The sequence below is a fragment of the Chlamydotis macqueenii genome, chromosome 3, assembly GCF_036417535.1.
Source record: "Chlamydotis macqueenii isolate bChlMac1 chromosome 3, bChlMac1.mat, whole genome shotgun sequence".
In the NCBI taxonomy this organism is placed as follows: Eukaryota; Metazoa; Chordata; class Aves; order Otidiformes; family Otididae; genus Chlamydotis; species Chlamydotis macqueenii.
The window spans coordinates 19404934-19431446 of NC_141558.1; the positions used below are offsets into that span (position 1 = coordinate 19404934).

General features: G+C 37.1%; 1 protein-coding gene across 2 annotated transcripts in view; it reads right to left on the reverse strand.

Annotated features, from left to right (window-relative positions):
* Positions 1–207: 207 nt before the first annotated feature.
* The window catches only part of TRAPPC12 (trafficking protein particle complex subunit 12), a 49717-nt gene continuing 23411 nt past the window's right edge, over positions 208–26513 (reverse strand). Inside the window, exons 6-12 of one of the 2 annotated variants that reach the window (XM_086745281.1) lie at positions 23916–24028; positions 17114–17186; positions 13308–13381; positions 5769–5867; positions 2839–2939; positions 1951–2038; positions 208–550 (exon numbers count right to left, since the gene is read on the reverse strand). In XM_086745281.1, the coding sequence (XP_086601407.1) occupies positions 308–550; positions 1951–2038; positions 2839–2939; positions 5769–5867; positions 13308–13381; positions 17114–17186; positions 23916–24028 (791 nt within the window). In that variant the 3' untranslated portion in view covers positions 208–307. The remainder of the gene's footprint in view (positions 551–1950; positions 2039–2838; positions 2940–5768; positions 5868–13307; positions 13382–17113; positions 17187–23915; positions 24029–26513) is intronic. The other variant, XM_086745282.1, reaches the window with a different exon arrangement.

Here is a 26513-nt window from a genome sequence, read left to right on the forward strand (position 1 = left end):
TTGCTATACTAGTAAACTGTCTTTATCTCAACCCACGAGTTTTCTTTTCTTCCTGATTCTCTCCTTCATCCCCTGGGGAGGGTGACTGAGCAGCTGTGTGGTACTCGATTGCTGACTGTAGTTAAACCATGACACTCTAGATCAGCACAAGGTCTTCACAATGACAGGACTGTCAGAGACAACACATTCTGTAGTAATGCCACTGAATATTCATAATTGAATATATTTTATTTCACATTTACACATTAGCAAGAGTATATACAATTTAAAAAATCAGCCTTGCTGGAAAAAATTATCTGGAAATGATCTATCCTAACTTGAGACACTGAGTATTAAAGCTATCACCCTCTTTGACAGCTACAGCCTCTAAAAGTGCCTGCTTCTTCTGCATACTGCGAGATGACTCCAGTTCATACATAGTTGTCAAGTTGAAGAGAACACTCTCATGTAGGTAGTGTTTAGGGTCCTGCTGAACCATTCCTTCCAATTGTCGGAGGGAATCCTTCAGTTTTCCCAGATAAAGAAGACAAACAGCTGCATTGTTATTAGCCTAGAAGAAATATATAGTAAATAAATAAGTGCCTGTTTATATATATGTATATATGTATTTACAAGTGATAAGAGAGAAGGAAAAGAAGTCATCCAGCATCTGGAGTTACAACAGATTTACTATGTGCTAAGAATTACTAGTGTGTGTGTGTGTGCAAGTAACTACAATACATGATCAATCATAGAACCCAATACTTTTTGTCTTGTTATTCTCAAGATTTATCCTGTGCCAGTAGGACCTGCTGACTTCTGAGAGCTGAAACTCTAAAACACAGAGTCTAAAACAAAATAAAAATAATAAATAGTATAGGACATTAGTCAGTTAATTTTGAAGTCAATTGAAATAGATTTTAGAAACTACATAAGTGTCTGTATGCTGTCATTTTCAGTTTTTTTTAATTGCTTCACTCTTATCTTCGGAAGTGTTTTTCTCTCTGACTTACATACAGAATATCCACATAGGCAACAAGAAGAAATTACCACAAAGGCATCTACAACTGACTTCAAGTAAATTCAGGAGACAGGGCAGTCTAAATACATCATAAATGATAACGTCAGGTTCCATTTTCTTTTCCACACAAAACAGGTTTTATGAGTTACCGAAAGATTCCAACAGTACAAAGACATAAAACATGCACAGCAGCAGAAACTTGCACACTTTCTGAAAGCTGCAGATAAAGGAAGAACACAGTCTTTTAAAAATAATTATTTTTCTCTCCCTTCAGGAAACCTTACTGATCTCATGCGATTTATAATATGTACTATTTTACAGCCTGCAAAATGATGCAATTCATGTGCAGCTCAAACTTGGTCCCCTCAGTACAGCCTTGGTTCAGGCTACGGAGGGTAAGCCGTCTCAGTTCTTAGGAACACTCTTGTACGACAAAAAGCTGCCAAATGTATCAAATATAGAAAACCCGAAAGTAAATAAACAGCTCTTCTTTGATCTCCTCTTGTGATGGGAATCCAAGGCTCTGATATGCAACGTGTTAAAAATGTCATGTTTAAAATTACAATATCCCTTCAGTGTTGTGTGAAATCAAGTTAATCTTACATACGCTGGCAGCTGCCATTTCTTTTTCTGACATGCATGTCTACCCTAAAAACAGTGAATGCAAAAAAAAAAAAAAAAGTGCTTTTGCGAAGATCCTGGAAAACATAATGTTTGGCATGCATGTAGATATTCCAGAGTATTCATGCCCTTCATATAGACTGGTTCTTCATTTCCCAACGCATTTTGTATCTTATCCTTATGTATACTAAAAACCCTTTGGCACACATGCCACATCGAATTTTTCTACAAAGCTCTGAGCATACTCTGGGTACTAATTAAATCCACACATGAAGCATTACGAGAATAATTTAGGTGTTCATTATAAATGTAGCAAATTGGAGATTTACCACAGCATTTGATGAGTCGATCCTTAAAATTTCTGTGAAAAATCGATGAGCTTCTGCAAAATTATTCTGTCCAAGGTGGAGAAATGCTCTAGAAAGTAAGTGACATATGAATGAGTTCTCCTCAAAAACCCAAGGTGATAATATATTTTAAAAAGAATGGACATCATTTTTTATTTTTCCTGTTATAGATGTGAGAGTTTCTGACATTTGCTCTTCACGGTGTAATTACAACCAGCAAGGAGACGCTGATTTACAGACAAATGGAATGACAACTTGGATCACTTGGTTATTATATATTCTGCCTACCAAAGCAACAGTCTTCATTGTATTTTTATTAATTTAAATGCAGATACTCTCTTTCTGGAATTATTTCTGTTCATGAAATTAGCCATGCTATGTAATTTTCAGAGCACTTTTGAATAGTATTTTCAAAATACATTAAGCCAATGTGCTAACCATTACAAACGGAGTCCCCCATCATGCAGCTCAATTTACTGCAATGTATTCCAGTGTTCTTTGAAACTACCAGGAGGTAACTTTACTAGTAGATCTGATTGTAGGGTAAGGGCCCAAAATAGCTTCTCCTCTCCCAAGTTATTTATGCAAATGTATATTGGAAAAGCGGAATGAAAATATGCAATGCCTGGAAGAAGGAGAAAAAGCTTTGTAAAATCAACTGAAGGATCACAATTTCAATCCAGCATAATATGACTGTACCAAGTAACACAGATCTCCTGGGTCTATATGCCATTTAGTCCCACTTATGACAGATGTAGTTATATAAAAGAGAGAAGGAGAATGGGATTGCCTCAAGGGTAGTCTAATGCTCACAATGCATACTTCACAAAATTATATTTTAAAGTTTCATTTAGCTATTAAATTATCTACCTGTTCATTAAAACCATAATTTGGCTCTGTAGTCCATCCAATTTGTGAGTCACTTTCTCAACGTCTTGAAAATATTTTTCTGCAGTTTTTATGTCTCCAATCTAGACAGTAAAATCATAAGAAAGTCACCACAATAAGAAGAAAAGAGATCCAATTTGATTATATCTATAACAAAGGATAAGAACATGAGAACATATTGAAGTCTATAATCTAATTGTTTGGTACCAAGCTGACTAGGTAATGTCTGCTATCAAACACGGTATTTGAGGAGCCATGATAAGATCATGAAAAGAACCCTAACAGCATGCGCAGTTTTATCTAAGGCAGTGTTTCTCAGCTGTGGGTTGTGGAGCATTCATGGCCTGTATGACAGGGGTGCCCCACCCTCTCTTTTGGCTCTTTTGTTATAAGTGACTTCAGAATTTATAAAATTAGCTGAAAATGAGAAGAGGTCAGAATTACTTCCAGTGAGACTGGGCATTATTCTGCAGGAAGTGAAGAGAGACACTACCCACAGGCAGAAGCTGTCAATAGGCAGAAGAACTGGAATACAACAGCCTGGTAGCTAGCGCATGACCTGTACTCGGTTAACCCACAGCTTATGGGTCATAGCCAGGGACCACAGGATGAGTTCAGTGCACGAGAGCAAAATGTGTCAGAAAACAACCCAGATGCAATGGGTCAATGACGGTATCAGGGAGACAGTCCATTTGCAGACTGAAAAAATACCGGTGAGGGGATCGTGCAGGCTGTAGGAATGAGGGATTTGAAAGCTGGCATAAAGAGGAACGGATTCTATGGGAGGAGGAGATGGGGAAGGGGATTCCTAGAAAAGGAGGAGTATTTCACATACATTGCTATTTGAGATGAAAAAAAAAATCTTTGAAAAAGGTCCTTTTGGTAAATAAGTTAGCAATGTATGTTTCATAAGAGGATACACTCAAACTTTTCTGTCTTGCTGCTGCACCCCAACTTTTTGTCCTATCTATAGTGGTCAGGGAGATTAGCATGACTCCTCTTTTTTAATAGCCTTTTACATACTTGAAAATTTTTAATGCACTTTCTCCTATATTTCTTCTTCTAGAATGAGCATAAATTTTAAAGCAAATCAGTGTTCACCCTTTTCTCATATGTAGTGCTTTCTGGATTCCCTGATAATTCTTGCTATTCTCTGAACTCTCTCTTGTTGCTTCACATCCTCCCTGAGTGCCCACTGATCTCCAATTGATCTCTCACCAGCAGTGAGAACAGAAGAATTACTTTATGTTTCACATATGATTATGAAGTTTACTTTTATGCCAAAACATTTCAGAAGTCCAATTTATTCAGCCATGTGTAGTTTGCTTACCCTCAGCCTAATTCCTTTCTGCAGAACAGTGTCTTCGTTAGTTGTTTCCCATTTTGTATTTGTGTATTACTCCCAGTATTTGGTAGTATTTTGCCCTTGCTGTTTGAATCACAGTCAATTTAACATTTCAGTTTCTCAACTTGTCAAGATTATTTTGCATTCTGATCCTGCCCTTCTTAGTGTCTGTACCACTCCCAGCTTGGTATCAACTCTATGTTTTACAACGATGCTTCTGATTTCATCACACAAGCACCTAACCAAAAAACACAAACACTGCAAACTCCAGAGATCCTTGTGGAAAAGATAATTTAGCAAATCCTTCTAGTCTACCAGCGAATGACTTTACAAGTACACTTTTCAGATATAGCAAACATGCATCTTAAGGTTTCATCTAGATTTCTTCCCACTGTGCTTACAGGAGTGGCATCATAGTGGCAGTATCCAAAGCCCTACTAACATCACTAACGTAACAGATACCGCTTTACCTCTAACCGCAAGACCTATCCCTTGACAACATAAAGAAATTATTATTCTTTACATTTAAGGGATGATTCAATTGAACTGCGCTCAAAGATGCAACTGTCCATCTACCAAAGCACTTATGGAATACCCATCAATACTGTATCTAATGAAACAGATGCATTTCTCCCAGATGTTATGTGACTGGACTCAAACAAAACAAACATTATTCATTCTAAAAAGTTATACATTCAGTTATAATGACAAAGGATACAACTTCTCTCTATAAACACCACTAAAGGTGTAAACCACCAAGAAAATAATTACGTTTAACTGAAGGATAATGCTGGCACAAGTGTAAATGAATGTGTCCTTGAATATTTTTAGCCTGGAAATTAGAAGGAAGCCCCTAACCATGAGAATAATCAATTTCTAAAGCAAACTACCAGTTTGCTCCACTGGGAGCTTGATGAGTCCAAATATAATATGCTTTGAGACTAATCACACCGTATTTGTGATCATGAAGAGTTCTCATTTCTTAGCAGCATCTTGTATCTTCTCAGCAAAACATGCCAAACTTTTAATTCTCATTTTTTCTACTAAGGGGAAATAGTTTACTTTCTTTTTTTTTTTCAGAACATTTAAAAGAAAGAATTAGTCTTAATTAGTCATTAGAATGTTAAATATTTAAAGTGGTCTTCATCATTTAATTTTATTTAACTTAGTTCAGAAAATGTGACTTCAGTATCTAACAAAAATTAGCACTTTGAATAAAAATGAAAATTCCTCTGTTAATAATCATATCCTCTAACAAGGAGCCTCCAATACACTACGCGCTTAAGTTTGTTAAGACCAAGCTCCCTGTCTTCTCAGGGATATAACCTGGACAAAAGGAGGAAACGCTCAAGTTTTTTCTAGATGAAGGTGGCAGTTATACACTGTGACTGAAAGCTGCGTGCAGTCTGAGGCAGTGAGAAATGAGATTTTTAGTAACATTTTTGTTTTGACCACTGCCTCTACAATTTGATACAGGCACTATAAAACCAGCTATAGTTTTAAATGCACTTCACTACGTAGATGTCAACAGCAATATTACTTAGCAGATTTAGAATAAAATGCATACCTGAAGGAAAATCCTTCCAATTCCACTCAACAGCTGAGGCTCTTGCTGTGGGTAGTACTTGATGACAGTGTGATAAGCATCTACAGCAAGCACGTAGTCCTAAGAGGTGAAAAGCACATGACCAGATATTTAAGTTCAGCATTCTTCAGTCTTTATGTTGCCTTCTTTTTAAAGACATATTCAAACAGAATTGAAGTCACTGCAACTTGTCAGTGGGACAGAATTTCTATCAAACACAGTAGGCACTAGCAGCTGACTACACTGGTCTTTTCTCAGTTACACTGGAACTGCATACACAGGGGATCTTCCTTGGTGGTTTTTTGTTATTTATTTTTTTTTTCAACTGGATCATCTTCTGTTTGTAGCTAAGTGCCAAAACCAAAAAATGTGAACATTTACTTTTCAGTTTAGATTATGATTTAGGATGAAAGTCAAAAGCCTTCTGTGTGATTGGGGTATACATACTTGAGAAGTGTCTCATGTTTCAAATATATATTCACAAACTATGTTCCAAAGTTTTGGGAACTGCTTGTGCACATGCTCTTGTGGAAAATATAATGTGACAGAAGCTGCAATTCATGCACCTTTTCAGATGACAAACTAGCACTGTTGTAAAGGGAAACAAGACCTTTTCTATCCTTCTACCCAAACCCTTGTTCCCTTCTACCATACCACGTAAAAGGAAAATGAGCAGGTAATCTAAACAGAAAACTGATTTGGGCTAAAATCAAGTGAGGGGTGGGCTGGTTCAGAACTCCAGGAAGCTTTGCAAGTGATCTCCCGCACGCCTGCAGAAAGACCATGCTGACAAATGGCAGCTCCAAGATCTGCCTGCTCAAGATGCAGTGCAACCGTACCCTCCAGATAATGACCAGTGACAGAGAATTAAACAAAATCATGGTCCCATTTCCCACAGGAAAAATAAATACCCATGTGAGTGGTTACTCTAATGCAGCTGTTTCATTGTTAAACTGCAGTAATTCAACAATCTGGCCATAAATTACTTTAGAGCCTGGCTGTATGGTCTTTTGCAGGAATATGTGAGAAACTCTGCACATGCTCTATGCTGTCTGGAAGACATGCAGTGCATACACTCACAGGGCTGCACTGCCTCCGCCATAGCTTCCTGGAGCAACCCAGAGCAGAGGAAGCCTGCATTTTGCCTATAAAAGCCAGGCAGATGCAAAGACATGAGACTCTGTGCTGTACTAATTTGGTGCTTCCTGACAGTCCTGCCCTTCAGCTTCATACAGGAATTTGTAGCAGGTGATAGGAAGCAAAAGACATCAAAGAATAATCTTTCAAAATTGTACAGACATCCTGGGATACTCTCTACTCTACCATTTTTCTTGTTGAAATTATAGTGGTCATTGAACTTGTCCCTAATGTGATCACAGCTCCTGGTAAAGGTACTTTTTCTTCATCATGTCTGAGGATGCAATGTGCCCCAGGTGTCATGAATTTCTTTTCCTGAGGTCACTCTTAAAACAATTGAACCCTACTTGACCTGTGCACCAGGTCACCATTTAGAACATAATAATTGTTTCATACACACAGAAAAAATCAAGAGAAATCTTTGGAGTCTGATCTGCATATGAGAGAAAATACATGTCCTATAATAGCAGAGGCTGACTTAAACAGCCCAGGAGGCACTCTTTTGCAAACAACTTGTGAATTTTGAGTATAATAATTAATTCTGAACATTATTAACATTGTTAATAATTAACACTTTAGAATTTATTCCAATTCTAGCGTGCCATGCCATGTTCATACTTATTATTGGTAATGGAAAGAGTTCAGAGCAAAGACAATAGGCCATATACACAAAAATATATTTATTTAAATTCTGATTTATTTAGCATTCAGAACTCAAATGTGATGAAATTCATGCTACCAAAATTTTTCATAAATTTATGACTTACGAAAAACAGCTCTCCCTAAAGAACTTCATTGATGACGGAGTCCCACTGTGTTAGGCAGGCATAAAAATCTTGGAACAGGGACCCTCTGAACTGGCTCCTTAGAGGAACCTCAGCCATGCTTGTATTAGCTATTAATATCTGGAAGAACATAATTTATAAAATCTGAAGGACTGTCTATTATTGTGTATTTTATCCCGTCACATATAAAATATACTCACTGGAGAAACAGTTTTACTATATCAAATTCTAGCTTTTGTGCTCAATGTCTTCCATTCTGAGGTCCAAAGCTGCCCCTTACTGAGTGCCCAGTTCCATGCACACTCTAAGCCTTAGGCTACACAACAAAGATGCACAGCGCAACCACAAGGGATGGGGGCTTTACAGTCACTTCCTCAAACTGATGTAGAAACAACTCCCAGGAGATCAAGCAGTAAAGCTGATAGAAGAGTGCTTTCTGGCAGCTTAGTTTACTGCTTAGCATGAATTGACTGCAGAAAAGTCTTGGCCAGAAGCAGCTGCACGAGGGGGCACTGTTTGCACAATTATACCACCACAGGCTCCCTAGTATTAGTGGCTGGTAGCAGCCAGCCTTGGTAGGAACATGCAGCCAAGTAATGTCTTGGAGGCCCATGCTGTGGGGACTTCATGGACTTGGCTCAGTCAGGCAAACAAGTCCTCCTCTCCTTTTGCATTTTCCATCAAGTGACTGTACATCACCATATGCATTATAACTAAGAGTATGTAAACATTCACATCTTTTAAAATGTGAGATTAGATATGAAGCATTAAGAGTCTACGTGCTGTACTTGTGGATATGGCATCTTGTTCCCATAGCATCTGTGCTGATCTACTCCGTGCCCTGCAGTACACCGGAATGGGACTCATTTCTTCTAGGAGATGACAAGAGGCTAAGTTATATATGTACAAAGCCACCCCTAAGTGTAGGCAAGGATGGCCCCAGGATGAAACTGTAAAACATTATCACAATATCCAGGCTCACTTCTAAATACAACCTCATTTTGTAGTTACTTTAGGATCCCACAGTGAGTTTTATATGCATTTACTCTTCCCTTCACACTATCACAGAAGCAGTAGTAGAATTCTAGACTATCCTACATGTGGTATTATTCCATCTTAAGTTATAAAAACGTCTTGTCTTACAGTTCCTCCTGAAGCCGCATATTGTAAAGTAGATGAGATTCACTCTAATTTACTGAAGATTTTGCTTTCATTCCTAGCTTTGCTAATGTGACACAGTATAAGAAAAATTGTCTGTGAGAATAATAAATAGACATCTTCCCAGAGAAGCGAAGTCTTGGTTGGTGTAATTTGTGGTTGTGAGGGGTAAGACATATTAGGTACTGCCAGTAAAAAACCCAATGAGTACAGCTTGTGATCCTAAGACTTAAAGGTGGGGCTGATGTATTTGTCATGTTCTTGAAGACTGTGAGCCTTCAGGTTTTCCATACCTTCATAAAAAAAAAAACCCAAAAGAAGGGCTGAAGTTATACAATTCAGGTTATGAAAGAGAGTTGGCCTATTGTTTTATAATTCAATATCTCTTTTATAATGAAAATTTGTAGCTAACATTAAATCATAGAATCATAGAATGGTTTGGGTTTGAAGGGACCTTTAAAGGTCATCTAGTCCAACCCCCCTGCAAGGAGCAGGGACATCTCCAACCAGATCAGGTTGCTCAGAGCCTCATCCAACCTGGCCTTGAATGTTTCCAGAGATGGAAACATTCTCATGTTTCCATGAAATATACTAATCCAAAGTAGTTTTAGTAAGCTATTAGATCTACTTGCACAAAAACGGCAAGTGGAGTTTGTTTTTCCTTTGATGCACTGCAGTATGACTGTATTTCCCTTCATGGTCACTGCATTATACATTTTCAGGTTTCCCTCACCACCACCTTAAGTACTTAAAATATTAATTATGAGACATTTAGAAATAAGCAAAAATGAATATGTAGAATGCTGAGAGTAGGTTCAACAAACCCTAGACTAAAAATCAGTTTTAGTTATACAAAGTGTACAGTTCATAAATGCTGTATTTTGGGAAGAGAGGACAGGGATAACTTACCCTTCCTCTCTATCTATTGCACTTGTGGCAGGATTATGAAAGCAGAGATTCACAGTGTTATGAATCCAAAGAGCAGTACTGCAGCACAGTTAGGCAAAATACACGATGATTCATGCAGTCTTTCTCCTTTAAACTGTAGAGGAACCAAAGTTCTTAGGCATCGCTTGTGTCATTACTACAAGCTGTTACCTCCTTCTTTGTACAGTTTTAATCCTACTAGACCCAAATGAAATTGCTTTGGTTTTTACGAAGGGCAAGTTCTACAAAAGCTAACACAACACTGCAAAAAAATCTAACAAGTGCAAAATGTGCCTTTAATTAGAGTGCATTTGTAATATACATGGAAAGTACTTAAGTGTTTATTCCTCAGAGAGGTAAAAGTCTGGTAAGATAATGTCAAAAGCAATTTTATCTCAGATGAAAAGAACTTTAAAAGTTTTCAAGACACTTCCATGGTGTTTTAGTAAAACTACAGACGTTTTGCAATTAGATTGTTGAAATGAAGCAATGCACATCATCAGTTACATTTTAAATTTACATTCCCTCATGCTGCTATATTCAGGGTATGTTTTCATAGTGACTTAAGCCCACAGTTCTTGTAAATGGAAGTCTACAGTGACATGCTGCATGGTCTCCCCTTCCCTTCCTGCTCTATCTCTACCTCCTCGCTTAAGGTGCTCCTTGTTCACATGTAAGGGGAAAAGTTGGTTCAGTTGATATGACTGAGACTCACCATTTCGTTGTTTTTGTCCCTCAGTTAAGTGCAATAGTAGTGCACAGAAGGGAGCTAGAGTACACTTAAGAAATGTTGTGCAAAGAAAAGGAGATGAACAGGAAAAGACAGTATGGTACGATTGCCTTAAACTGCTACCGAGCTGTATCCTCGGTCACACAGATAAAGGGACACAGCAGGCAGAATTCAGTACCTAGGAAAGACGGTCCCAGGGTAAAGGAGACGTGTGATTAATTTCCTGTTCCACAATTGGCTTCCTGCGCAAGTCTGGGTGTATCACTTCTTTGCACCTCGCTCACTACCTCCAAAACAATATACTCCTCCATCACAATAATTCAATGAGATGTTTAGCTATGGAACTAATGAGGCCATAGTTAAAAAGACAAAAATCATTGCGCTACATAAACAGAATTCCTTTCGTCAGACAAGTAACACAGAAGACAGATGTCACAAAATAAACTTAATTAGAGTTGAGGATAACAGAAGTAGATTTAAATAATTATAGGCTCAACATCTAATTAAAGTCTTTTTTTTTTTTTTTTTTTTTCATTTTCAAGAGTCAATCCAGACAAGATTGTTCCTTATTAAATACTACTGAAGATTTTTGGCCAAAGAAAGAGGTCAGTAAAAATAAGATAATCAGGTTTTCTTTTTTTATACCTATGTCACATAGTGTCACTTTAATAAATGATTATTATTAATCTACTAATAGCACAAGCTATTCCCTTCACCTAATAGTACTTGGTGATCAAATGTGACCACACTGCAATATTGTAAATGTTCACTAGATGGCAATAGATGGCACTGACTTGGAGAATTAAATCAGCTGTGATTGTTTTGTTTTTTTTTTTAAGTTACATACATACAAATGCAGTTCTCTCTTAAAGTGTATTACATAAGAGTAAAAAAAATAAATAAGTGGGACTCTGTTCAATTAATATAATTCTTCATGGGAGAATTAACAAAAGTGTGTTTAAAAATGACTTGAAGAAATTTCGTACTGAATACACCAGAATGTGTAGGAGATGATTACAGCATTGCTGCATGTTAGAATGGTCTTAAAAATTATTACATTTACGAGTAATCAATATAATTCTCTCACAGAGGATCTGCCACATAAGCCGAAAAATTAACTGAATGTACTATTCTACCAGCAACATCACTATGTTTGAAAAAAACAAAAACAAAAACAAAAAACCAAGCTTTCTTAAAAACTCTCTACTCCTCCATACAGGGGTATGCCCAGAGAGGTGGTGGATGCCCCATCACTGGAAATATTCAAGGCCAGGTTGAACATGGCTCTGAGTAACCTGATCTGGTTGGAAATGTCCCTGCTCCTTGCAGAGAGGTTGGACTAGATGACCTTTGAAGGTCCCTTCCAATCCAAACTGTTCTATGATTCTATGACCAAACTAGAAGCAAGGCGGGAATTGTGCATCCACGTGGATTTGTGTACACACAAAAACACTGAAAGTGTTAAAAACAATTCATAGTCAAAAGTAAAGCGAACTTTTTGAAAAAAAAATATATTAGCAGTATTTTCTTATTTATATATTCTACTTTGTTTGAACTGGCAACTCGTCCTTTTCTGCACTTGCTTTTTGAAAAAGGAAGTTCCTTAAAACTGAACCTACATCAAGTATCTACTTCAAAACACAAATGCTTACTAATTCTTAAAAATACCTCATGGTTTAATAGACAATTATTTCTATTCAAGACAAATGTTCTGATTGCAATATCATTATGAATACAAATGTCTGTTTTCCCAGAAATAGTCTCATCTTCATAAAAAGGATATTCCATTTCATGTAAAGCAGTGTTTGGATAACTAGATCTTATCTAAAAAATGCATGCTTTTTGAGGTATTGTAATATTAAGAACGCAGCTCTGTTTGGAAAGTAGCTTAGGAAACATCAGAGAGCCAGGTTTGTCATGACCTTGGGCAATCAAAGAGCAGAGAGCAAGTAGTGCAAATCTTGACCTAGGAAGATTATGCTGCTGACAGCTTTGCTCTGCGGTTGTGGCTTGCTAATTGATTTGTGAAGTACAGTTAAGCTCAGAATAACAGCAGTTTGTTACAAGCTCAAAATGGCAATATCCCTATTTCCCTGACAGCGAGGTGAATGCCAGAAGAAGTTTAATTTCTTTTTCCTGAATAGAAGGAGAAGCCGGGCGTTGCACCAAACAGAGCAGGATTGCTTAAAAAAAAAAAAAAAAAGTAAAGAGGAATCAGGGGAAAAAAAAACAAAACAAAACTAACCACAACAGTGTAAGCTAGTTACTTTTGCTTTTATTCCTTTTTCTTCTGCCCCTACCCACTAGAGAGGATCTAAACTTTAAAGAAGATATCTTAAAATTGAGATAGGTTGACAAGGAAGGATATATTCAGATGTTTTGGATCTTCATCATATACAAAGGCTATAGCATTATTAATCCTCACAAACAGAGCAACAGTCCTAGTGCACAGTTTGAAAAAGAGCACATAATTGCTTTTAATTACAGCATTTAGTTAAGTGCTTCCAAAATTCAATTTAAAAATGCAAATTCTGTATTGTTATTGCATGTTCTCCAGGATGATTTGGGGAGAAATAAGTATAGATATGTTCCCAAAGAACATATCTGCAAATGGTTATCTATTAAATAAGACATTATTAAGTCTAATTAATTCTTCACTAAGCAAAACCTCCATGTACAGTCAGGTAGTCTTCCCTTCTCTATGCACCAGTAATTCTCTTGCACTGTCTCTGACATTCTATTCTGGAATATACGGTACCTCTGCAGTTGCTGCCACCCACGTACCTTCATCATTAGCAGACAGTTTGCCATGGAGTACATCACCCGGCCCAGACGTGACCTCCACAGCTGAACAGAGGCTGCAAAATAAGAGCAGCTTGTGAATTTGAACAAATAAATTAGAGGTTCCTTCCTGCCATCAATTATTGGTCCTATGAATTACGATTTTGAAAGATCCCCCTCGTTAACACCACTGGGTTTCACCCTAATTTTTAATTCTCAGCCATGTTGCACCATCAGACAAAAATTCTGCATCTCTCAGAAGGAATTGCTCTAGCGGCTCTGGGGACCATACACGATGCAGCAACGCAGAGCAATAGACAGCCGTGCAGCTTTCAGCTCAGGCCAAATATTAAATGCTAGAAGACACCACACATTTTCCAATATCAGAACAAAAGGTGCATAAAAAGATTCAAGTGATAATGAGCATCAGTTTAAAAACATGTAACCTACAGCATTAAATGTTATAAATTAAAAAATCAAACATAACTAAATTGTCATTTCAGAGCCAAAACATGCAGGGTGAGAACTGTCTGAGCCTGGGAGTGTTTGTGCTTGCCTCTGGCTTAGAGATACGCTGGAAAAATCTGCCAAGCCTGTCTGCTTTCCCCATGCTCCTGGAGCTTGCAGGCATGAAAAGCTGCAGCAGCAGATTTCTCTCTTGCTTTGCAGACAGACTCCTGATGTTTTAAGAGAATGGTTCACATAGATCCTTATTTTCTCTTGTGTTACAGTACCATAGATCAATGCTAGAAATATTTCCCTAATCCTAAAAAATAAACATTAGGAGTATTAATTTAGTACATTTGGAAAATAAATGTATCTCAGTCAGTCTGCTGTCAAGGTCACTGTAATGATTTGAAAGGGGAGGGGGAAAGGGAGAAGAGGCCATTTCAATGAGATTGTGATAACTAAGACCACTCATTTGTATCAATAATGTAGTCTCTGATGAAAGCATGGCAGGTCACATAGATAATTCTTTCAGCACACATAAATGCCATTGCAAATAAGAAGAGAGCTTGGTGAAATGTCTTACTCCCTTTCCTAAAAACAAAAACTCCTTCAATCCTCTCCAACAACAACAGAAAACAAAAAAAACCTGCAACCCATTAATATTCTCAACTGATCTTAGTCAAAAGAGGGGCATAATGTGGGGCCCAATACTGAACTCAGTATTTCATCCACTGTACCTTCAAATCGTTCATTAGTCCTAGCTTTTGTTTTAGAAATTCTCCCTTGACCACATATCTCTACTGCTATTAACAGAGAGAATGATGTAAACCATAGGCAAATAATTTATGATACATTTCTGTTTTTCTTTCCTTGTGGGTGTCTGTAAAACCTGGACATAATTAAATAACTTGCCTTTATTATTTCACTTATATTAATATCTTGTTTTTTGCATGTCCTCATAGTTTGGTAAAAGTATTCAGCTTTTAAGGACTTAGGTAACAACAAATTAGATGTTGATTCCTGCAGTGGAGACACCTAGGTTTCCTGTTAACAATCGAATAGCACCAGCTACAGTTCTCAGAAAGGACTGCAAAGCAGACAGACCAGATGTCTGTGCTATAAACTGAACAGGAACTTGATCTGGAAATTCTGTAGCCCTGTGGGATGAGGCTTCTTAGCACTGGCAGAAAGGGGTTAAAAGAAACCTGCAAAGCAATAAACAATATTGAAAACCCAACAGTGGATCATTCTGTGTAACTGAGATGCTTGAAACCCACTCTGCAGGTCCACACAGCCATGCTTCCACTCTAAGCATTTGTTTTTTCTTGTTATTTATCAGGGACTCTGTACTCCACAGTGCAATAGGAGCTTTGTGAACTGAGAAGCTGCAAAATTGGCATCTTATAGAATGCGTTACCAGGCAAGTGGCTAAATCTCTATGCCTGTTGAAAAACTGGTAAATAAGGTGGGTGCTGTGTTCCAGACTACAGGAGATGTACACGATAAGCTGACTGGTGTGGCACCTTTTTACACCAGCAATAAGGAAATTACATGCTAAGCATAATCCCCATAATGAATTAAGGCTGTCTTCACATAAAGTTATTAAGGTTTGCTTCAGCTAGTCCCACATGAAAAAACACAAACCCATTATCAGCCTCCTGGAGCTCTAAATGCAGCGAAGAAGCAGACAGGGAGCAGACCTGGCTGACCTCCACAGACAATAGCAGTCAACAGTCTTTGCAAAGGTCCCATGGGCTTTTTGGCAGTCTTAAACCTACAGCCAGCTGCACAGTAGACATACCAAGATCTCTCCAAATTTTCAGCAGCCTTGTCCCTTGGTAACTCCTAGCTGCTGCTTTTCCAACTGTGCCTCCTCCTGAGCTCATCTCAGCTTTAAAGCAGCAGCAGAGAGGAAAAGCAAGGAGCCAGAAACTCAACAAGAGACAGACTGCAGGATTATGACACAGCTAGGAAAAAGTCCTTGTACCTTAAAAGGGGATCAGAGGCTTGGTTTTAAAGGAGGGGAAAAAAAAGAGGAAAAAATGTGGGCGTAATAGGGACAAAAATGAGGGTAGAAAGGGGATACAAATGAAAAGGAGGTAAAGGAACAGAGGCAAGAAGAATAGGAGAAGGAAAGAAGAAAGTTCTGGACTGCTGTGTATAAATCTTCAATATCACATTATTTATCTTTTTCCTCACTCTTTTGAGAATAAATGCATTAATTTGAGTATATTTGCAAATGCCTTTATGATACATGCTGCTCACAACATGTTCACCTTTTTAGGACATATCTAGATGATCTACTAAGTCAAGTATAATGACACATTAAAGCTGTTTTACATCCAGTCAATTTGAAGACCAGACAGAAGAGTTCAGACAGGTCTGCACCATTCCATGTAGACATCTCATGTAGGGAATTGTTTATAACAAATCTTTAACTTGGCTAACAGCTACACCCAGCCTCTTATCTCAGAGACAGACTTCTCACATTCTCTAGGTAAATGTTATCCTAGAAAGAAGTTGGTAAGATTTCCTTAGACTGTTAACTGAAGCTAAAAGGTTTTGGTTTTCTTATTATGTTTTTAACCTCCATCTTTCTAGTCACCATGAGTGGTACACAGAATCTACAGCAATGCCTAAAATGTCACCTCTTGTTGAATTCTTAAGCGTACTCAAATGAACTCATTTGTATAAATTCAATTAAAAAAAAGATGCTTGGACAACTACTTTGCCCAGATGACCTTTATGCAGTAATGTATCTTATACTATTGAAGTTAAACAACTAAGATAAAAGGAACAGAAAAAAAAGTAATTGCATATAAAATAATGAAAATTATGATGTAGATAAATACCACCTAAATCTCATTCTAAAAAGTGGCTTGGGTATTTCAGGAGTCTAAGTACCATGCAGCTGCAGTGAGACTTAGCCATCTATGTAGCAGCATCCTAAGCCAGTGTAGTCCTTGTATGATGGCAGTTTGATCTAAAGACATTTAGCGAAATTTCAGACATAAGGACCGAGACGAGTGAGCGAGCCAAGGCTTAAGATGAAACATCCATCTGGCTGCAACAGCAATACACTCATCTATTTATCATTAAAGGATAGCAGCCATGTTCTTTGTTTCTTCTAAGTAGGAAAAAAAATTGATGTAGTGTATCAGTTTGATCAAGGGCAAAACTGTGAAATTAATTCCAGCAAATAAAAGTATAAGGTGTATCATTTCAGAGGCTGAGTAGGCTATGAGATTACAAAAATACTGTTTTAACAACTCAGGGGCAGTCTTGTGAAAACTTCTGGCATACTTAGGCAAGCGATAAAAATGCACTGTCTGTGAAAAAAATATTTAAAGAATACCTACCTTGCCTGTTCTCCTGTGTAATGTTAGTCATACTTCCATCTTCAGCTAAACCTTGTTCCAAATTTTCTAATACCTGTAGTAAATTTTTTAAAGTAACCAACATGAGTTTAAACAGCACTATATATTAAATTCAAATCATCTACAATTGACAGTCTATATGAAAACCAATCCAGGCGGGAATGCTTCGCCTAGCTACAGTTCAAAATTACTGATTATTACCATAGCTAGTCAACTGCACAAAGTAAGAAAGCCGTTGTATGGCAGAAGGATGTTAGAGCTCAGGTTTATGATACTTACAGAACATTAAATGTCAGCACACTCTAGGGGCATACATATTTTGTTAGGGAAAACATGAAATATGCTTCACCAGAGAATGAACATTAACGACCACAAAGAAAGTCAAACTGATTTTTCATATAAAGCCACTGCTTTTTGACTCTGCCACTCTAAGTACAGGCTTTGGTTTCATCCTTTTGTCCTTAATGAAGTACTCTTAGTTCTTACTGCAATTTCCTCCTCAAAGTTTGGGTTTTATTGCTTCTTTGTATTTATCAGAGATTTTAAATCATATGAATTGTTGAGTGAATGAAACATTTGTCATGTTACTGGAAGAATGAAAATGTATACTTCATGAAGCTTGTGTCTTAAACACTTTTAAAATATGTATGCAAGGTTCCATTTGAAATTTAAGTCAACTTTTGTTTTTCTAATCCCATTAACAGTTTCTCCAAATTTGTTTTCTGATGCCCACAGTTCACTCAATTCTTTCTGTTACAGATTTATAACTTTGGTTGTAGAACAATGCTTGAGATTTCTTTCAAACTCCATTAAGGCCACTTGCTCTTTAATCAGCTGTTGTGGTTAGCTAATTAGGGAAATACAAGGCGCTTCCTCTTCTGAGGACTGAGTGAACTTCCAGACACAGAGCTCTCACTCCTGTCAGTATAAGAAGAATTTTTTTTCCCCCTACAACAGCAAAGCATTCCAATTGTGCTCAGTGCTTTGTAAGCAAACACTTAAAAACAGCACAGGAAATCCTCCAAAACAAAGAGAGGTGGAATTAATCTAGCCTCAGACAACATGTTGATACATTCTATAGCCAATGAAGAGCAACTGGTACCTTCAGAAAGTGAGTTCCTGCCACCTATTTTAGACATCTTAAGGCAGAAGGAATCGCCCTAAGAGGTATCAATCTCTTTTCACAGGCTAGAGTGAAGGCTTGAAGTTAGGTCCCATCGATTTATCTACAAGGAACTTAAGAGCAAGGAAAGACATGATGAAATGACAGCAGTTACCAAATGCCAGCTGATCCAGGGTCATTTTCCTGGTAAGAACTGGTAGCCCATGACAAATACAAGGTAATATGATTTAGTGTAAACCTTGTTCACAGAGGGCCTAAGTTGCCTTACCTCAAATTCTGAGAGGCTATGAGCATACACCAGTAAATACTGCAGCTTAGCGGATAGGTGGCAATTTATGAGATTGTAGTGGCATGCCTGTGAGACTGAATCTCAGTCTCACTTTCAAAAGTATTGTAGCCACTAGAAATCACTTAGAAACCAAAGCATGCTATTTCAGAGTTAAATGGCTAGTGTATAATGAGGTACCTAGTCAGAGGAAAAACAATCTTCTCTACTAGAAACCAAAACCACCTTAATGTCTATTTTCTGTTCACTCTAAAACCCATGATCTTTCTCTTCCCCTGGAAATCATCTAGTGATCACTTCTCATTCTTCTTACTCTTTAAATGCACTAAAAACAACAATGTGCCTTCATCAATGAGACATGCTGTCTTGTTTAAAAAGACAATGGGTTTGTTTGACAAAGCCTTCTCTGAAACATAACAAAATCTCTAACATAATCAAAAAAGAAAGAATTAGACATTACCATACAATTAGAATATTACATTAACCATTCTGTGACATTACCTGGGGATATCTAGCCCTCACCTCAAGCTCAACGTAATTAAAACAGAACTCAGGGAATAAAACAATTAGCCTCAAATGAGCACTATGTTTATCTCCTCTTGCCCTTCTCAAGTATAGGAACATCATCTGCAGCTTTTCAGTATTTGGGCATCTCCCCAGTTTTCCAAGAATTGTTTAATAATAATATTAATGATTCAGGTAGTTCCTCAGTGCAAGCTATCTGCATTAGTTGACATGAAATGTTTAATTTTAGCAAATCCCCTCGTCCCACATTTCTACAGATGGCAAACTGTTTATTCTAGCAATATCACATGGGATAGCTCTTAACTTCCTTGTTTCTCTTATGAAGAGAAATACGATTGAACACTTCTGCCATTTACTTTAAACATTAGTTTTATGTATGACCTATGCTTTTTATTTTTTGACTATTTATACACACACACATGCTCAACACTTTCACTGGCTAGTATTCTTTCACTGAGTCTTCTGTGTCATTCCTTATCAATTGCTTGTATATTGAAAGTACTAACTTATGCACACCACTATTTGCATTCCTAGTTTCCCATCCTTACATATCTCTTTTTAATACTTTATTTCTGCTTCCACAACTTTTCATCAGCATTAGCTTTTTACTTAAAAGAACTTTTTTTGGTGCTTCTGGAATTGTGGCTTTTTGGGTACTCAGACTGGTGCAGGATCATCATTATTTAGAGAAACTCACCAAACAAAGTGTAAAGACAAATACTCCCTAGAATGAAGTAACATATGAGAAACAGAATACTTTTGTGACCTTAATAAGTGAGCCAGAACTGGAAGTTGAATGAAAATAAAAACCAAAATCAATCAGTAGCTAAGAGACTGAAAAGTTCATCAATTTAGAAGTAAAATAGAAGACCAAGAGATATGAAGAGTGTGTATGGAAGAGCCAGGGAGGAACATAACTACTCATGAATGGGAGTGGTGAAACTACAGAGGGAGTGGCTGATGGACAAATAGCACAAAATATTTTTGAAAAGCTTTGCAGAGGTAACATTTGCAGAGGCTTTTTAAGGAAGCAGGACTGTTAACCCACTCATCAATGCTCCATCCACCTGGTAGAAGAGCCCAGTACAGCTCTGCCACTTGAAGGATTAGGGTTAAAAAGTGAAATATGCTGCAGTATGAGATGTATCCATTTCCAGGAGCTCTCCCTCAATCAGCTAGGAAGCTTAGGCATAAACAAGAGAGTTTAGTTTAAGCCTAACTGTTGTTCTTTCCATTTTGGTTGTTCATTTTGGTCTTCAGGTAAGCATTTATTAGCATGTTCTCAGCATTATTAGCACTAAAGTGATCACGCGTATGTTTTTAAATGAATACTTGAAAAGAACAAAACTCTTCTCTTTTAAATTACTATTACTCTTACTGCTTGGCTGTCTGGAGACCATCTATTTCAAGTCAGAGTTACAAGGGCAACAACTGACTGAGACAATTAATGTTCGGAAGACCAGCAACAACACAGAGACCATAACAATGTCACTGGATTCCTCCCGCAGGCTATAATAGGCATTTGGCACTACAGATTCTTTCCCAAATGTTGTACCTATAGACAGAGATGTAAAATATTTGACTAGATCTTGATTACAAATATGCAGGAATACTGGAAAAGGTAAAAACATTATTGCTTATACAAGGAAAATTAAAATTATGATTTTTAACTCAACCTCCAATCCTGCTTCAGGTACCAGAAATATGGAAGAGATGGGGGCTGAAGAGACCGAGTTACCAAAATAGTGACAAAATAAATATGGTTAGATCTTTAAGTTGAATGTCTAATCCAGAGTTGACAAGTTACTGTAGAATGAGTACAATAAAAAGAAAGACCAAATTTGGCAGATTAAAAGGGAGTATCAGATAGGACCCCCTGCCAGTTACATTAAGGAAGAGAAACAAAACAGAAAGACAAATTTTATGACAAGAATGCATTAGCATTAGCCTGGAATAGCCTCCCAGGGGATGTGGCCTCAGCTCCATAGGCTGGCTCATTAAAAACTAGAAAACAACCTTGTGTTTCAGAGAGACAGACTAGGTGAGCTAATAGGCCTTTTCTCTCTTCTAGCTTTTACCACTCCAAGATAATCTCATTTACATAATGACTATTCGTATGCCCTTCTGTAAATACGGATGACCAAAGATTATTTTTCCACTTTTTAAAACAGGGAGGTAAAACACTAGAGGCTTTTGGTTGAAAGCTCCCCAATTAATTCTGTTATAATCCAAATGGTTCCGCAGTGTCATATACAAATATTAAGACTAATGAGTGTACATCCTTTATGTTATTTTCTGGCTATGCCATGGGTTTTCACAAGTATTATTCTTGAACATTCCAGGTGAGATCGAGATTATCAGACTAAGAGCATTCTACACAAAAAAAAATTAAAACATATATCAAAACAATGTTTTTTGTCAGCCAACCCTGACTTCAAATGGTTAAATTATCACCGATTTACAACCGTCTTTTAAAAACATATTTATCTTTACAAGCTGTCCTTTTTTACACTCTTGTTTCTACAGTTGTCTTTGAATTGCTCTAAAAGACAAGGTATTTAACTGAGTGCAAACAAATGAAGTAATCCACAATGAGGTGTCTAGAATAACTAATCAGAAATGTTCCCTTGAGAAGGATGGTATGTTTTATTTGTTCGCTTGAACTTTTCTGTGTACCATACTTTAAAAAGGAGCATCCATCAGGACAGACAATGACTCATCCTGGCTACTGTATCCTGGTTCTGGTGGAAGCTGTCAGAAGCAAAGGGAGATCGTTCTTTGTGATCACAGTTGAACGTGCTAACCCAAGAGAAGCTTCGCAAACTCAGACACAGGAAGGCAGAGAGAAAGAGGAGGCAATCTGTGAACCAGCAGCAAGTGCAGAGAACAGAAGACTCCTCAGAAGAGATAGTGGAAGATGTACAGCCAGCCTCAAAGAAGCTTTCCCCAAAGGCACAAGGGATCACAAAATTTACAGTGACCCAGAAACTGATGGAGTGAGAGCGTGAGACCTCTTCTTCAAGAACTAAGAGGGCAAGGAAATATGTATATATTAATGTGTAAATCTCCTTTATATCTATTTCATCCTATCCAGCACATCCAGTTTCCCTTATTTAAACAAATCATCAGCCTGGTTCATGGTTGAACAAAATCTTGCATTATAGTTTAAAACCTTCCTTGGTACACTGGGTATGCTCTAAGGACAGGCACTTCAAGGAAAAGAGTGCAGGCAGAGCCACCTCAAAGCTGTAGATGACTGAAAGGTCTTGTAAAAAAGGACAGGAGTTAATTTCCTTTTCTTCATTCCTCTATTGACCGATAATCTTTAATCTGTGGAGAATAATAGCTGATCACACTGTAACTGAGATATGGCCATTCCAATAAAGTAAGCCAGATGGCTGCTGAACACCCTGCTCATCAGTCACTTCCTCGTTCACATTCATATAATTTTCTCTCTCCATTATATGGTAAAGTAACTTAGAAACCAGTTAAGTTTTTGGAATCTAGTGGCATCTGCATGACTGAGGGGAGACAACGCAGCACTTAATACCAGATCGCAGAAAACAAGATATGAAACAGCTGATCTCCTGCAGACTAGGGCAGGCAAATATCAGTAGAAGCATTGTGAAATTCTGCAACAGAGGACTATGACATTTCCTGGAAGAAAAAAATGGCTTCAAATTGAGGAGGACCATTTATGAAGGAAAAGGCTGGAGAGAACAGCCTGCCAGTAATATTATTAGACGAGATGGTAATGAACAGGTAATAGCATTCATGAAGGGCTAAAAAGTAGCACTTCTTGGCCAAATTAGATCTATCTTTCAACTGTTTCCAAATAAATTCTTTTCAACTCTATAAAAAATGCCACATTCATCTATTATTACCTACACCTTTCATCTTTTTCCTCATAATACAAAGAACTAGTTTTTATACTGTAAACATTTGGTTATCCTAGTCACTACTGTGCTAGAAGAAATTTGATTTTACGTATGTAAAGCCATTATAGCTATACAATTGGCAGTTATAAAACCTCTTCACTTCTGTTATCCAAGTTATTTTCAGGAGCAAATACAGGAAGCTTCCAAGGAATACTGACAATAAAAATTAGTGGTATGTATTTATCTTATATATAGTTTTGAACTTTCAAGTGTCACAGATAAAACAATAATGTCACGTTTCTTCTAGAGTTTACCACGTTGTAACACCCAGTCACTGTTGCCTTAAACTACTTGGGAAAGATTTCTGAAAAAAACATTTAAAGATGCATGCTTAACAGTAAGGGGTGTTGGGTTTAGTGGATAAGGTTAGTGCTCACAACACCATCACTCCAATTTCAGCACCAACAAATCCCATGTTATAATTTAGGCCATAATTCTGTATTATAACACTTTACAAAACACAAACCAAACTCAGCAGGTTGTATTTATATTCTCAAATGACTGTAGTTTCCAAAACCAGCTATTCAGACTGTTTCTGAAGGATCAAGACTATTTTTGAAGGTTCAAGATCATTAACAACTGTGTTTTGAGCTAGATGCATGCAGCTTGGTGAGGGAAGAAGGCTCTCCTACTTGCCCTTAAACACATCCAATTACTGTCCTCCAGGTTTTCTCTGGCAAAAGCACGAAAGCAAGAGAACTATGTTGTCCTCTGTTCTACTCATGTTAATTAGAGCTACCACAGATGAGAGAAGGATGTATCCTAAAATGGAATATTACTTAACGACTGCTATTAGTGAGCTCCTTATTTGTATAAGAATGGAGTAAAAAATGTCATAGTTAAAACTTAATGAAGGACAATAAAAAATATTTCTGAATGTTTAAGAAATGTTAGTGCATGAGAAGCTGTTACCTTGGCGCAGATTATCTTCATACTATGCAGTCTGTCAAGTGATTCCTGAGGATTACCTAGGTACTGAGGAAGTTCGGCATGTAAAATCCGCATGGAGAAAGGAACCATGGAACCTACAAACATAATTCATTTTATTAAACGTGTTTGCTATAATGATCAGTTTGTGATTTGCCTACATTATACAAGGTATTTCTCACCAGTGTGTATGACACAAAGCTCACTTTAGCTTCATAGCTTTTTCTTCTCCTGATGAAAGATGTGAAAGGTGAGAAAATAGCAAACTTTTCCTCAGCTATAACATGTAACTTATGATAAAATGTTTCAAATCAGTAAACACATGTAACCATAATCAAGAAGGCAAGAAAAAGATGCACCTAATTCTAATTTTAAAAAACAAGTTGTGGAAGTACAATGAATGTTTTATTGAAGATTTTAATAAAGTAATTAAAATGAAGGATTAAAAAATTGGAAGTTTACTCAAGCTGCAGCTACAACATTACTCTTAATATTTAATAATTATGTATATTTTACAATCAGTATAGAAGAAGTAAGATTAAATTATTGCCCTTAAAAGCATGCCTGTGAAAAAGTTATATAACCAGGGCATGCAAAACCACTTCTACGTAATCCTTTTCCAAATAAACCTGATATAAAAGGCCTCTATATCACAGAAAAAAAAAAAAAAATCAACGAGTCAAAAGAAATAAAAAATAAAAATGGTATAATGAAGAACAAAAATAATAATACATCTAAAAATTTATCAAGTCCTCTAGGAAATTAAAATATATGACAAAATATTTTGCTTCTTTTTTCTATTAATATCCTTAGGTTTGTGTAAAGGTCTGAATCAGAACATAAATTCAGTCAGATGGCTTCCGTGACTGCTGTGTTCCCATAACGGATGTACGCACAAGTTTCATGCATCATCATATGTGGAACAGAGATTAAGAAAACAAAATTGCCTTTCAAATTCCATTAAGAGAAGTGTAAAAGGTTATTCAGCCAGAAACAAAGACATCAAATACTTTATCTATGTATCCTGACTAGTTCCTAGCATGACACAAGTGAAGACACAAAGTCAGAGTGTGGGGGGTGAATAACAGTGAAAATGAAGGCAAAAATAATTTAAGATTAAATTCTGTGCCAGAACACCACAGAAAAACTGCTTTGTAGATACGCTGTGAACTTAAGAACCTGGACCACAGACCTATGGAAGCAAGCATGACCTGCAGCTGGTTCCATCTCTACCATCCGTCTGGTGACCAAGTTCTAACTCCATCATTCAATGGTAATCGTGCCAAGAAAAAAAAAAAAGCAGCGCCTAAAACCAATTGGTTTGGTATCATTCTTTCAGATAAAGTAGTCTTAATGTACTCCAACACATGAACCGTGCACCCACTGCTGCATTCAATAGGATTTCAAAGGCAAAAGTAAAAAAGGAAAAGTTTTGTTCATCAGTAAAGCTTTGGAAAATTTGACACATAAACCAAAAGGAATCTAAAGTTTTAGCAACATTTTTGGTTAATGACTGCCTTGTAGCATTTTCAACTCTGAACAAGTTTGTATCATTACATTCTCTTGTAAAATGTGGCAAAAGGTCAACTCCATAAATACTTATACAGAAAATCTGAATTGGTAATCGAACAGCTCAACATACAGACAGACAGATATTTAATGGAGTGCAGATTAAATGTCTTGCGTTATCAATTTTTATAAAATTCATATAATGTTTTGTAAAACAGTTTTTTGGATTGCATAATTTGTAAAGTATTGATCTTATATATTGCAGAATGAAGCCACGCTGTTATGATCCATGCAAAGGGAAGGAATAACCCAACCTACGTAATCAGAAGTGGTGTCAGAGGATGTCAGAATGATGAACGCAACTCCAGACCAACTTAGACTCTGTAAGAATTTTATTTATTTCCTATCACAACTAAGACCTCAGATGTAATAGGCATTCAGAACTATATTACTTTGAAATGTACTTTATTAATGTATTATTTGTCAACCACTTAGTATTTCCTTCAGATCATGTGACCAATAAGCATTCCAGTGTGATCCTTAGTAGGTACGCCAAGTGTAGTGACAGGTCTCTCAAACAAAACCAGAAAGAAGCTCTCCCATGGTGTAAGGGTACTCAGGGTAATGACTTTTCAAACCAGAACTTATACTATTGTTTCATGCAGGAGAATCTAAAACTCTAGCATCTGTTTCTCCTCTTTCTTTTTAAAACTCATGACATAACTAGTATCCTGCAAGAAATTTTACCGTAAGCATCCAGCAAATACAGCTAGTGGACTTCTGTTACTTACTGCTTATTAAACAGGCTGCTAACTTTATCTAAAATCTCAGAAACACCTCTTCCTCAGTTTCCTTGTAAACCTTCTGAATAGCAGAAGTTTTTTTTTTTAGGGGAGGAAGAAGGCACAAAACCATATGCATGCTCTCACACAAGCATGGTAACTGGGGAAAACAGAAGAGAAAAAAAGTGAGCTTTTACCACTGGTAAAGGTGTCTTACCACTCCATGTAAACAGTACTTTGTAACTTCAAGTCAAATCAGATGAGCAAATTGCGCAGAAAAATCCTGCAGCAC